This window comes from Canis lupus, chromosome 4 (assembly GCF_048164855.1).
Source record: "Canis lupus baileyi chromosome 4, mCanLup2.hap1, whole genome shotgun sequence".
Classification (NCBI taxonomy): domain Eukaryota; kingdom Metazoa; phylum Chordata; class Mammalia; order Carnivora; family Canidae; genus Canis; species Canis lupus.
Genome location: NC_132841.1, coordinates 36343160 through 36357119, shown reverse-complemented (window position 1 = coordinate 36357119; position 13960 = coordinate 36343160). Strand labels below are relative to the sequence as shown.

The window sequence follows — 13960 nt, the reverse complement described above, 5'->3', positions numbered from 1 at the left end:
GTTTAACATAGGATAGAATCTCCTATGTTGAGAAGGAGAGGAAAGAATGAAATAGAAGCAGCATTTGAAATAAAGGCTAATAATTTTTGAAAACTAATAAAAGATTGTAACCAGTAGATTCTGAACACCAATGAGTCCTAAGCAGGAAAAATGGAAAAATATATACAAATCAAGTAACATAATTAGATATTAAGACATATTATAGTGAGCCTGTGGAATACCAAAGACAAAGGGCAATCCAGAAAGTTTATTTTTCCTTCTTAAGAGGTAGATTACTTTCAAAGGAGCAACATTTAGGCTGAGAGCTCACTCTTGAGAACAATGGAAGGCAGCAGACAGTGGCATTCCTTTGTCCTCTATGTACTGAGAAAAAGTAACTGACAACATACCATACATAGCAAAAGTATCTTTCAACAACCAAGATGAGGGATACCTGGGCAGTTCAGTTGGTTGAGCATCTGATTCTTGATTTTGGCTTAGGTCATGACCTCAGTGTTGTGAGATCAGGCCTCATGGTTGGGCTCCACACTTAATGAGGAGTTTGTTTGAGATTCTCTCTCTGCCCTTCTCCTCCCATGCTCGTTTGTGTGTGTGTTCTCTCCAAAGTATATCAATAAATCTTTTTTTTTTTTGGAAAAAAGAACCAAGATGAAATAAAGACATTTGAAGACAAACATAAACCTAGAGGAGACCTTCATTAGGAGAAATTCTAAAGGATATATTTCAAGCAAAATGATAGTGGTTCCAGATAGAAGTTCTGAGTTGCAAGAGAGAAAGAAGAATAAAGAAAGTGGTAAATATGTGGGTAAACATAAAGAGTGTAAAACAATAATACTTTGTCTTGGAGATTTTAGGGAAAATAAATATAAAATAATAGTAGCTTATAAGTTTGAGTGGGATGAATAGACTAATGTTTTCTAAGGTTCTTATATTGTCCAGAGAAACATAAATATATTGATAAACTATATATTTTATTTTATTATTTTTTTAATAAATTTATTTTTTATTGGTGTTCAATTTGCCAACATATAGAATAACACCCAGTGCTCATCCCATCAAGTGCCCCGCTCAGTGCCCATCACCCAGTCACCCCCACCCCCCGCCCTCCTCCCCTTCCACCACCCCTAGTTTGTTTCCCAGAGTTAGGAGTCTCTCATGTTCTGTCTCTCTTTCTGATATTTCCCACTCATTTTTTCTCCTTTTCCCTTTATTCCCTTTCACTATTTTTTATATTCCCCAAATGAATGAGAACATATAATGTTTGTCTTTCTCCAATTGACTTATTTCATTCAGCATAACACCCTCCAGTTCCATCCACGTCGAAGCAAATGGTGGGTATTTGTTGTTTCTAATGGCTGAGGAATATTCCATTGTATACATAGAGCACATCTTCTTTATCCATTCATCTTTTTTAAAAAATATTTTATTTATTTATTCATGAGAGACACAGAGAGAGGCAGAGACACAGGCAGAGGGAGAAGCAAGCTCCATGCAGGAAGCCTGATGTGGGACTTGATCCCGGGACTCCAGGATCACACCCTGGGCCAAAGGTAGGCACTAAACCACTGAGCCACCCAGGGATCCCCTCCATTCATCTTTCGATGGACACCGAGGCTCCTTCCACAGTTTGGCTATTGTGGACATTGCTGCTATAAACATCGGGATGCAGTTGTCCCGGGATAAACTATATATTTTAATAAATTAAGGATGCATGTTGTAATTTCTAACATAATCATTAAAATAGAAAAAATTTTTAATTTTATTTCTTTCTTAAAGTTTATTTATTTATATAGTTAATTAATCTCTAGACCCAGTGTGGGGCTTGAACTCATAACCATGAGATCAAGAGTCTCATGTTCTTCTGGCTGAGCCAGCCAGGTGCCCCTAGGAAGAAAATGTTTAACTCTCAAACATACAGGTTTAAAAAAATGGAATGAGAGAATTTTCAAAAAGGCAAGAAAAGAGTGGCACCTAGCTGGCTCAGTCAATTAAGAGTCTGACTGTTGATTTTGGCTCATGTCATGATCTCAGGGTCATGAGATCAAGCCCTGGGTCATGCTCTGCTCTGGGTGTGGAGCCCGCTTAAGATTCTCTCTCTTCCACTCCCTCTGCTTCTCCCCCACTCTCTCTCTCTTTCTCTCAAAAAAAATTTTTTTTAAAAAGGGAAGAAAAGGGATCCCTGGGTGGCGCAGCGGTTTGGCGCCTGCCTGTGGCCCAGGGCGCGATCCTGGAGACCCGGGATCGAATCCCACAACGGGCTCCCAGTGCATGGAGCCTGCTTCTCCCTCTGCCTGTGTCTCTGCCTCTCTCTCTCTCTCTCTCTGTGACTATCATAAATTAAAAAAATAAAAATAAAAAAAATTTAAAAAATTAAAAAAGTGTCTTATTTCTTCCTTTAAAAAAAATAAATAAAAAAAAATAAAAAGGGAAGAAAAGAGAAATAAATATAGAACAAATAGATGTACAGGAAGAACAAAATGAGATGAAAGAACTTAATCCTTGTATTAGTAATTCAATTAAATGTAAGTAGATTAAATTCTACAAATAAAATATAGATGGTAAGAATGGATTGTAAAAATCTGCTTGGTAGTGTTATTGATTTGTAGGTTCATTCCACTGTATTCAGAATATAGTTCAATGAACCTACAAATCAATGACACTGCTCAAACTCCATAAGATGGGAAACTAAGGAACATACTTTGAAATAACCCATGGATCTAAGACAAAATTATGAACATTCAAAGATAACTTGAGGTATACCTGGGTGGCTCATTGGTTGAACATCTGCCTTAGACTTGGGGCATGATCCCTGAGTCCCGGGATCGAGTGCCACCTTGGGCTCCCCACAGGGAGCCTGCTTCTCCCTTTGCCTGTGTCTCTGCCTCTCTCTCTTTCTCATGCATAAATAAATAAAATCTTTTAAAAAAATAATTTGAATTGAAGGATTATGAAAATATCCATTGAAATGCAGTACTTAGAGGAAATCTGATGGCTTTATAAGAAAATGAAAGATACCTCTCTATCTACGTAGACAATGTAAGAAAAGGGCTGAGTTGAACATCTGTTTCAAGAATTTAGAAAAATAGCACCAAAATAAAAACAAAATAGAAGGAAAGATATAACAAAATAAGGAATATTAATGAGATATAAAACAAGCACACAATATAGAGGCACAATAAAAACTAAAGATTTTTAAAAAAAAAATACTTATGAAATTGATAACTTCACGGCAAGATGGCTAAAGTAAAAAAAAAAAAAAAAAGGCACAAATAATTGTTAAAGAGAAAAAATAAAGACCATTAGAGACCTGGGATTGATTACTGAGTGGAAAACAGACAACCCAATCAAGCATGGAGTACAGGAAAAGTTCTCTAGGTTGAGGTTTGGTGGAAAAGAAGACCACAAATTGTCTCAGTCCTTATCACAAATGTGAAACACCTGGGCACAGTTGATTGGCTATATCTGGATTTTTTGGTTAGCTATACACAGGGCTGGCTGAAGGTCATATGTTATATAGATAAGGCATATATGTAACAGAAGTAGGGCATCCAGGGGTCTCTGATATGCACATGTAGCAACTAAGTCAAGCCTGTCATCCTGCCAAGCCAACACTATTTTTGGCAGAGTAGGTGGCCAAGTCAGGGTTTGTTATAATCAATATAAGGAGTGCACAGGAGACATCACTATAGATACTGTATACATGAACAGAAAGAAAATAGTATGAACAGTTTCTGCCAATATTTTAAGAGGGATTCCTGGGTGGCCCAGTGGTTGAGTGTCTGCCTTCGGCTCAGGGTGTGGTCCCAGGGTCCTGGGATTGAGTCCCGCATCAGGCTCTCTGTGTGGAGCCTGCTTCTCCCTCTGCCTATGTCTCTACCTCTTTGTCTCTCATGAATAAATAAATAAAATTTTAAAAACAAAAAAAAATAAAAATAAAAAAAAATTTTAAAAGAAATAAGGAAATTCCCAGGAAAATATAACTTACTAAAACTGATTTATTAAGGAATGTAAAATCTGAATAGTTCTAAAACTAAAAATGGAATTAAAACAATAATTTAAAAAATGTCCACAAGGAATACTCTAGGCCCAGGCAGCTTCACTGGCAAGGTCTGCCTAATATTCAAAAACAAATAATTCCAGTCTCATATAAACACACATAATTTTATTTTATTTTATTTTTTTAAAGATTTTATTTATTTATTCATGAGAGACACACAGAGAAAGAGGCAGAGACACAGGCAGAGGGAGAAGCAGGCTCCATGCTGGGAGCCCGATGTGGGACTCCATCCTGGGATTCCAGGATCACGCCCTGGGCTGAAGGCGGTGCTAAACCACTGAGCCACCCAGGCTCCCCAAACACACATAATTTTAATACCAAAATGTGACAAGGCTAGTATAAGAAAGAAAAGTTATAAGGCCAATTTTACTTTTGAACAGAGATGCAAAAATCCTAGACAAAACACTAGGAAACTAACATCAATAATAAATATCACGTATTTTGACTATGTTGGATTTGTCTCTTAAATGCAAGTTTGGTTGCATTTGGTTTAACATTAGAAAATTAATATGGGGATCCCTGGGTGGCGCAGCGGTTTGGCGCCTGCCTTTGGCCCAGGGCGCGATCCTGGAGACCCGGGATCGAATCCCACGTCGGGCTCCCGGTGCATGGAGCCTGCTTCTCCCTCTGCCTATGTCTCTGCCTCTCTCTCTCTCTCTGTGTGACTATCATAAATAAATAAAAAATTAAAAAAAATGAAAAAAAAAAAAAAAGAAAATTAATATGATTCAACATATTAACAAAATTAAATGAAAAATACCAATTGTTAAGGAATAAAGCATAATATTGTTTAATTTTTGCTAAGAAGCTGGAATCAGAATAATTTTTTGTATTCCTATTGTGTATTTTTTCCTGCCTGGGATTTTCCATTTTGATTAGACTGATTTTCAGCCAAAAATATGACAAACTCTATGGGCATGTGTTGTACCCAAGATTGCGAATCCGAGAAACCACCAAGGAGCCGACACCAATGCAAGCGCACGAGGGTTTATTAGCAAGCTTGAGCTTGGGTCCAAGCATACCTGACACAGCGGAGCAGCGACTTGGACCCCGAAGTGGGTTACAGCTGGGTTTTTTATAGGCTGGTCTAGGGGATTTTCAGAAGGGGTGGAGGAATTTCTCAAGTTCTGTTTACATTCTGATATGGGGCTTAAGGGCATTGAGCTCTGTTCTCATTCTAATATGGGACTTTCTACCACAGTTGTGGGCTCTGTTGTCTTTCTGATATGGGATTATCTGCTGAGGGCAATTCTGAGCTCTGTTGTCTTTCTGATATGGTATTACCTGCTGAGGACATTGAGGACATTCTGCAGTTTTTCCCATAAAGTTCAGCTCTTATTCACAGGGGCCTAAGATGGCTGTACTTGTGCTAATGCTAAACTTTAGGTGGGATGGCCTTAATTTTTCTCGGCCTCCACACATGCCAACCAAAGAATATGTGTGATGCTTCTCATTACAGAGCACAGGCTCAGATTAGCATTATCTCCATTCAGTCTGTTACTTAAAAATTAGAGATTCATGGGCTCACTGAAAACATGGTCCATTAATATGGATTGTAAGAGAAAGATAAATTGATCTGAAATATACTCTCTGTCTTCTAACCAAGAAAGACAAGTCTTTTTTTTTTTTTTTTAATCTTAAACTCTGTGGACCATAAACATTAGCCCCCCAACCCCCAAGCCAACCTCAGGTTCAAATGAAACTCAATTAATACTTCTTTGCTCTAACACTCATTTTAACACTTGCCCTAAACTCTCCTTTTGAATTCTTTAGCCCTAAATCAATCCTCTTGCTTATCTCCTTCATATATCTTGTTTAGACAAGCGAAGATAATAAGCTGCCAAATATTATTTTTGTTTTCTTAAAGCTAAAGATGCTTGCCTCAGCTATGCTTTCATAACTAAATTATTAACTGCCTAAGGGCAGACATTTCCCTTTTTATATTAAATTTAGCAAACAGAACAATAGAATCTAGAGCTGGAGAAGAGTTTTAAAGGTTATTTATTCCTGCTTCCTTTTGGTTGTCTCTAAACGATTTTCCATTAGAAGTTCTCAAGCCTGTGCTTAAACACATCAAGGATCATTGAACTTATTTGTACAGAGTGGGACATTAAGAAATAACTAGTAATGATGATGATGTTGATAAGCACATTTCCTTAAGAAAAATGCATTTCTTCATTTCTTTCCTTTTTGTCATCTATCAATAGTCTTGGAGTAGGGGGAAGGGAATTGCATTTCAAAATAGATCTTCTATCCTATTCCCGATGTTTCATTGAAATTCAGTACATTGTCTCTAGATAGGACACATGTGACATAGATTCAAAATAGAACACTAATAGGCTCACTTCCCAAAGATAGCCAAAGGGTGAAGAACTGCCTGTTATCATTGGGAGTTTATATTGTTTACCTTCCTTTAGTAGGACAAGCACTTTGCATTGCTTTTGTTTTTTTGTTTTGTTTTTTGTTTTGTTTTGTTTTTCCCAGAAGGATAGGTAGGCTCTATTTATGTATCCTTTCCCACCTAATTTTCCTTGTGACCACAGACCAGATTTTTAAGACAGTTGGCCTACATTTGCAATGTAATTTGTGCTGGAGGAAGCTAGAGGTACTCATTGGGCTCCTGAATTTTATACCAAGCATTGACATTAACAAATGACCAAAGACTCGTATCGTGCTTCTCTTCTGGACTAAATGATTTACTGCTGTTTCTGTTGATGTGAGTATTATATGGATAGTAAATGTGCTATGAGAGGGAAGGCTGACAGCTGGCAGCTTATTTGTTCAAATCCTCCCACACTTCTTTCTATGGTAATGGTGTGGTGGTTCTATTTTTTTTTTTAATTTTTTTATTTATTTATGATAGTTACACAGAGAGAGAGAGAGAGAGAGAGAGGCGCAGAGACACAGGCAGAGGGAGAAGCAGGCTCCATGCACCGGGAGCCCGACGTGGGATTCGATCCCGGGTCTCCAGGATCGCGCCCTGGGCCAAAGGCAGGCGCCAAACCGCTGCGCCACCCAGGGATCCCGGTGTGGTGGTTCTAAATGCAGAAAGGTAGCTAGCTGCCTCTGGTGTTTTGAAAGGATTATTTTCTCTCTTGCCACTGAAGGTAATAGATTAGGTAATGTTCTCTTTTTTTTTTTTTTTTTAAGATTTATTTATTTATTCATGAGAGATACAGACTGAGAGAGAGAGAGGCAGAGGCACAGGCAGAGGGAGAAGCAGGCTCCCTACAGGGAGCCTGATGCAGGACTCGATCTGGGATCCCAGAATCACGACCTGAGCCAAAGGCAGGCACCCAACCACTGAGCTACCCAGGCATCCCTAGGTAATGTTTTCTAAACAATCCACATAAATGAAAAATTCATGACCACTAGATACGGACAGTATCATAGGATACTGTTAATACAGGTCCCAGGACCGCCTAACCACTCTGTGTTATCATCTGCCTATGATATGATGAGAGGCTCCAGCATTCACATGAAGGATGGAAAAGAAGGAACTGCAGGTAAAAAATAGAGGGGTAGCAAGGCTGGCCAAGGCACAGATAGGATGAGTAACTCATACCTGCTCTGCTTTTGAGCTGCTGCTGCTGGGCTGTGTAGATTTCCTCATGGTGCTGGCCACCACTTTGGGGAAGGTTAGCTGTCTTTGGCCAAGTAGAATATGGAGACAAAGTCTCTCCAGCCTGATAACCAAAGACTTTGACTTAACTAATGGAATATTCCTTACTCAGAGAAACATGACCTAATTGGCTATTATTGTCTTTACAGTAACCCTATATTAAGTATGAAGCCATTGATGAAATTTTAGCCACTGGTTAGGTGCCAAAGGTTTATTTTTCAACAGATACCTTTTAGAAGTTGGGAGAGAGTGTAGTCTCCCCCATATACTGTTCCCTAGTAAGTTGTCCAGAATGGATGACAAATAACTACAATTGTGAGATGGGGTAAGATGATTGCTAACGTTCGTTGATCAGTTATTATTTGCCAGGGATTGTCTAAACGTTCTCTGTATTTTTATCATGCTTAATTCTTGCAACACCTCTGTGAAGGACACCTTAGTATCTCCACTTTAAAGATGAAGAAACCATGGCTTATGTTAAGTAACTTGCTTGAGGTCACATAGCAAGGAGTCAGGGTGACTCTTGATTTGACCCCAAGCAATCTGACTACAAAACCCCAGCTCTTAACCCCTATCCTATGCAAACAGACAACATCTATAAAAATAAACTGAAAGAGAGGAAATGTTGTCTTCTCAAACTAGGGGAAATGATTTAGTCATTCACAGGCTGTGGGTAGAACTAAATAAGATAATATATGGAAGATGCTTAGAACAGTGCATGGCTCCTAGTGGCTTTGAGTAAATGTTAGGTGTCTTGATTGTTGTTCCTATATCTAAGGTGACTTTTTAGTGTTCTAAATGCTTTGCCTTATCCTCATGGGGGCTTGGCCTGCTGGGAAGTTTGCATAGACCCTTTGGTGAATAAGCACAATGATTGCAGGCCTTGGAGCCGAACCTGGGTGGCACTTTGAAATGGGATGAGAGCATTAGCTTGTAGCTGCCATATACCCAGCAGAACAAGGGTCTTGATGTTTGGTGGATTTTCTGTTCTAGTACTTCTCTGAGAGCAGTTTCCCCAGTGATGCATTTTATAAACATGTCAAAATGCCACTTGTTTTCTGTGCTTTTCTGATAAGGCAAACATTTATAGTCTGTGCCCTGCCACCTTTAAACACTGAATATTTTGGTTTAAAATAAAATAATTTCACCTTGCCCCTTACTTCAGAGTGCCCTAAAGACTTTGGTGGCAGAAATGATGGCAGCAGGGACCTGTGTGTGCAGAGACCTTGAAGCCCAGTCAGTGCTTTGGCCTTTGGTATTTTTTTTTTTTTAAGATTTTATTTATTCATGAGAGACACAGAGAGAGAGAGAGAGGCAGAGACATAGGCAGAGGGAGAAGCAGGCTCCCCATGGGGAAACTGATGTGGAACTCAATCCTAAGACCCCAGGATCATGCCCTGAGCAGAAGGCAAATGCTCAACTACTGAGCCACCCAGGTGCCCCTGGCCTTTGGTCTTTAAAGGGATGTCATGCAGTCAGTTTCCTTCCTGGCCCAGAGAGCAACTGCTCAGTTGGTTGTTATGGACTAAGTGTTTGTGTTCCCAAAATTCATATGTTGAAGCTCTAATCCCCCAGTGTGAAGGGGTTTGGAGATGTGACTTGTGGGAGGTAATTAGAGTCAGATGAAGTCATGATGATAGTGCCTTCATGATGGGAACATTGTCCTTATAAGAAGAGACCAGAGAGCCTGGTGAGCATGGAGGAACTGTAGTGTTATCCATGTTAAGGAAAAGAAAGCACAGCTACCTCCCTGAGGTCAACAGGCTTTTCTTGAGGTCAGCAAGGGAGTGGAGTGAGGCTGGCAGGAAGCTGAGTGTGAGCTTGGAAACATCAGGTATCACGATACTTCAATGGACAAAAGGAAGATGGTTATAAGATCTACAGTTTTGATGGTTTTCAGTGAGATCATCCCAATTAACTGACTAACTTTGTCTCAAGAATGTTGGTTTTTATCCAGAAAAATCAGATATAAAGTCACATTGAAAGAGAGTAATGGAAATAGTGTACTGTATTTTAAAAGTACACTTCCCTTTTTGGGGTCCATTCATGTGGATGCCAATGTGATTGATTGACTCTGCTACCCAGCAGAAGATCTGAGTTCCTCAGCATCACTCCAGCAAAAATTGTTTTTTAAAGATTTTATTTATTTATTCATGAGAGACACACAGGAGAGAACGAGAGAGAGAGAGACGCAGAGACACAGGCAGAGGGAGAAGCAGGCTCCATGCAGGGAGCCCAACGTGGGACTCCATCCCAAGTCTCCAGGATCAGGCCCTGGGCTGAAGGTAGCACTAAACTGCTGAGCCACCCGGGCTGCCCAAAAATTGTTATGGTCATAGCATGAGGGCCTTTTGATCTTGCTGTTTAAGATGGAGCTTGGCTAACCTGATAATATGACTCTGCTAGAAACTGGATTTAGGTCTGTTAATACAGTACCATAAAATCAGATGAAGCTTTCTTGGGTCATCTTATTCCAGAACTGTTGTATTATTTGAAAATGAGACTCCCTGTTTGCATAGAGATAAAGTTCAAGTGTTTAATTTATTTTGATTTTAAAAATTAATTTCCATGTTGCTTTTCCCATTCAGAAGTGAAACGCTATGGTACCACCACCATGGATAATTCAGCCATCCACTCACTAAATGTATATTAAATGCCTGATGTCCTAGGCCATGTGCAAGGTACCAAGTACTGCGATGAAACATGAAGGCAAGGGCCCAACCCTCTGCTTGCGTGTCTTCCATAGGAGAGAAGAAGCCTTCCGTGATTCAATGCATTTTCAACTCCGACCTCAGTCTGTCTTCTTGCCACGTGTTGCTGGGCCAAGGCAGAGAATGTGAGACAGCTAGGTGGTTGGCAGAGATCATTCCGAGTAGCAATGGGAGGGAGGGCAGGCATTTTGCAGGCTTTGTGTAAGAAAACAAAATTGCCCTTGCAATACAGTTGATAGACTTTAATAGTAAAAGAAACTTTGAGGGGCACCTGGGTGGCTCAGTTGGCAAGTGTTTGACTTCAGCTCTGGTCATGGTCTCCTGGTCCTAGGATTGAGTCCTTTGCTGGGCTCCCTGCTCCGAAGGGAGTCTGCTTCTCTCTCTTCCTCTCACCCCTCCCCCACTCATGTGTGTGTGCACTCTCCCTCTCTCAAATAAATAATCTTTAAAAATTAAAAAAAAATAAAGCTAGGGCAGCCCTGGTGGCCCAGAAGTTTAGCGCCACCTTTGGCCCAGGGCGTGATCCTGGAGACCCTGGATCAAGTCACACGTCAGGCTCCCTGCATGGAGCCTGCTTCTCTCTCTCCCTGTGTCTCTGCCTCTCTCTCTCTCTGTGTCTCTCGTGAATAGATAAATAAAATTTTAAAAAATAAAAAAATAAAGCTCTGAGCAGTTGCAAACATAGTGACTGCTTTGATTGTCTGCTTTGATACAAAGACCTATCACTCCTATCACTCCAGCCATACAGCACTCAACAGAAAGAGCGTTGGGTCAAACTGACTGAAGAAGATTGGAACATGAGCTACAGGGGAAAAACATCCTAAGTGGTTCCAGACAAAGATAGTTTACCTAATCGCATTGATTAAACTCACCAATACCTAATAAGGGGAGATTGGACATTCATATCAGAACCCACTGTACATAATTTGTAGTTTGTTATATGTATAGGATCATCTGTATATGTTCTTATTTCATAGCACAAATGGCATCATATTAATGAGGCCCTCTCTTTTATTTGGCCATTAAAAGTCAGGTATTGAAGACCACCAATATGAAAATTTCACAGGCAAGAACTATGATTTGTCACACTCACTGCTTCATCCCCAATACCTAGCACAGTGCCTGTATATAGACTTTGTCATGTTTTCTAGCTGCCCAGGGCTTTGTAGACTCTCCCTGTGCAGGAAAGGTCTTGCCTTATACATCTTGCCTCCCCAAAGTAGAAGCAGGAAAACAGATCTCCCAGTCTTCCTCGCAGCTAAGGCACAGAGGCCTGGGCCCAGGCCACACACCAGCCAGCTCCACCCAAGGGACTTCTGTTCAGAAGTGAGCAACACAAAGAAGAAGGCTTTGCCAAAAAACTAATTTTTCTACCCAAGGTGACAACTGAAGCAGCAGGCTTTCTCTTCCAGAGAGCTTTCCCTGAACATCCCCACTCCTCTCCAGATCTACTTTGTCATTGTACTTTCCCATTGTATTATAATTATTAGCATTTTATTAGGTTTTAATCTGTTGTAATAGTTAAGTTCTTTTTTTTTTTTAAGATTTTATTTATTTATTCATGAAGGACAGAGAGAGAAGCAGAGAGAGAGAGAGGCAGAGACAGAAGCAGGCTCCATGCAGGGAACCCGACGTGGGACTTGATCCCGGGACTCCAAGATCACGCCCTGGGCCAAAGGCAGGCGCCAAACCACTGAGCCACCCAGGGATCCCCAATAGTTAAGTTCATACTAGCTGCTCTCATGACTAACCAAAAATATCCAGTGACTCAAACACCAAAGGAATTTCCCTTCCCTAATCACATAAATTCAAAACAGGGTGCCTGGGATCGGCAGACAGCCCTACTGCAGGAGATAAGTCAGGCATCCTCCATCTGTAACGGTGGCCTCACTGTTTATGCCACACAGCTTCCAAGGGTGCTGTGCCCATTTGAACCAGATCAGAAGGCAAAGGACATGGAGAGTCGCACGCTGGGGGTTTTAGGAACCAGGGCTTGAAGTGATGCTTGTCACTTCTATTCACATTCTACTCCTCAGAACTCAGCCACATGGCTACACCTAACTGGCAAGCACAGTCTAGCTTCCTGAAGCTTCTTCCAGGTAAGAGAAAATTATGATAAAGTGCCATGTCTTAACTTTCTGTCTTCTCACTTCCTCACCTGGGGAAAAGGATTACAGTAAGAAGGCTGATCATATGGTAACCCTGTGTAAATCACAGACAGATGTGGCTCTGCTCTGGATTTCCTTTTCTTGGCTCTCTGATGCTTTTTTGCTAAGTAGTTCTTTTGGGGGGGCATATAGTCATTGGATAATTATTTCTGAATGATTTGCCTAAAACTGCTTTTATCTCCAAGCTCCCCCTGTGTCCGTTTGAAAGAGAAAGTGCTTAGCATGCAGTCTGCATGCCACATGTTTCTGACACGCTGGCACGTGGAAGGCTTGCGGGGTTCCAAATCATTGCCTATTGGCCACCCACAGGCTAATGAAGGAAATGTCTTTTTATTTCCCCTACCTCTCCTGGACATAGGTGCCCTCTCAGCAGCCAGGGAAAGCTGGGAGTACGACTCAGGTGCCAGGGACCTCCAGAGCCCAGACTTGCAGACTCAGTGGGGCTTGCAGAAGCTTCTCGAGTACAGCAGACACTGTTTGCATCAGCAGGCTGCTGCCCTCCACAAACTGCTCAGTCACGGCATTTTGGCAGCTGTGTAGGAGGAAGCTATTTGGAGCTGGCCAACACGGTGAGTACTTTCTATATATCTTTTGGCCTGTGTGCATTCCAAAACAGATTTTAATTCTGAGCTCCAGGGGACATACTGGGTATTGTCTTTCTTATGAAGCTAAACACTGTACCATTTATAGCATTGCCAGTAATGTTAAGTGCTCTGAACACTTGTGACCAGTGGCTTCACTCTCATCATTAGGAGCAGTGTGGACTCCTAAAAGGCGTTTCAATGAAGTCTGTAACTTGTATGGATTGAATTACTAGAGTAACTACATCAGCTTCTCCATGACTAGAGTTCCTATATAGTACCAGACATTACGAATTGATAGGTTACAATCCTTTCTGTTCTCTAATTTGGATTTGAGTCATTTAAGGTACAAAGAGGAAAATATTTCATTGAAAGTTTGATTATTGTATCTGCTTGTACTTTAAAAAGTATTTTCTGCAGACAACTCCCTTCCTGCTGACCATTGCCTTGGAGCAGTCTTTCCTTTCCTGTGTACTCACTAAACCTCTATTGCCTTTAAAATATACATTTTGTGTTGAAAATGGTGAAGCAACTTAGCATTTCATTATGTTTATTTTAACCTTCCCTTGGACCTTGGAATGAATCACTACTGGGGTGACCGTTTGGTGAAGAGCTCTTGTCTTCGAAGCCTTTGAAGTCAGAGCTGGAGAATGTAGCAGGTGTGGCTGATGGGCTGGTCCATTTTGGGTGACACGCAGATAGTTTATAAATTGAGATTGCTATACAACCACTGTGGGAAAGGGCGATAAACCTTCCTTGCTTTTTGAAACTGAAATTTGAATGCTAGAATAAACATTTTGACGACTTCACTTATATATATC

General features: G+C 40.7%; 1 protein-coding gene across 1 annotated transcript in view; it reads left to right on the top strand.

Moving 5' to 3' along the window:
* The window catches only part of MCC (MCC regulator of WNT signaling pathway), a 447338-nt gene that overhangs the window by 104016 nt on the left and 329362 nt on the right, over positions 1 to 13960 (top strand). Inside the window, 2 exon segments of the mRNA XM_072823923.1 lie at positions 12917 to 13066; positions 13069 to 13127. Coding sequence (XP_072680024.1) covers positions 12917 to 13066; positions 13069 to 13127 — 209 coding nt within the window.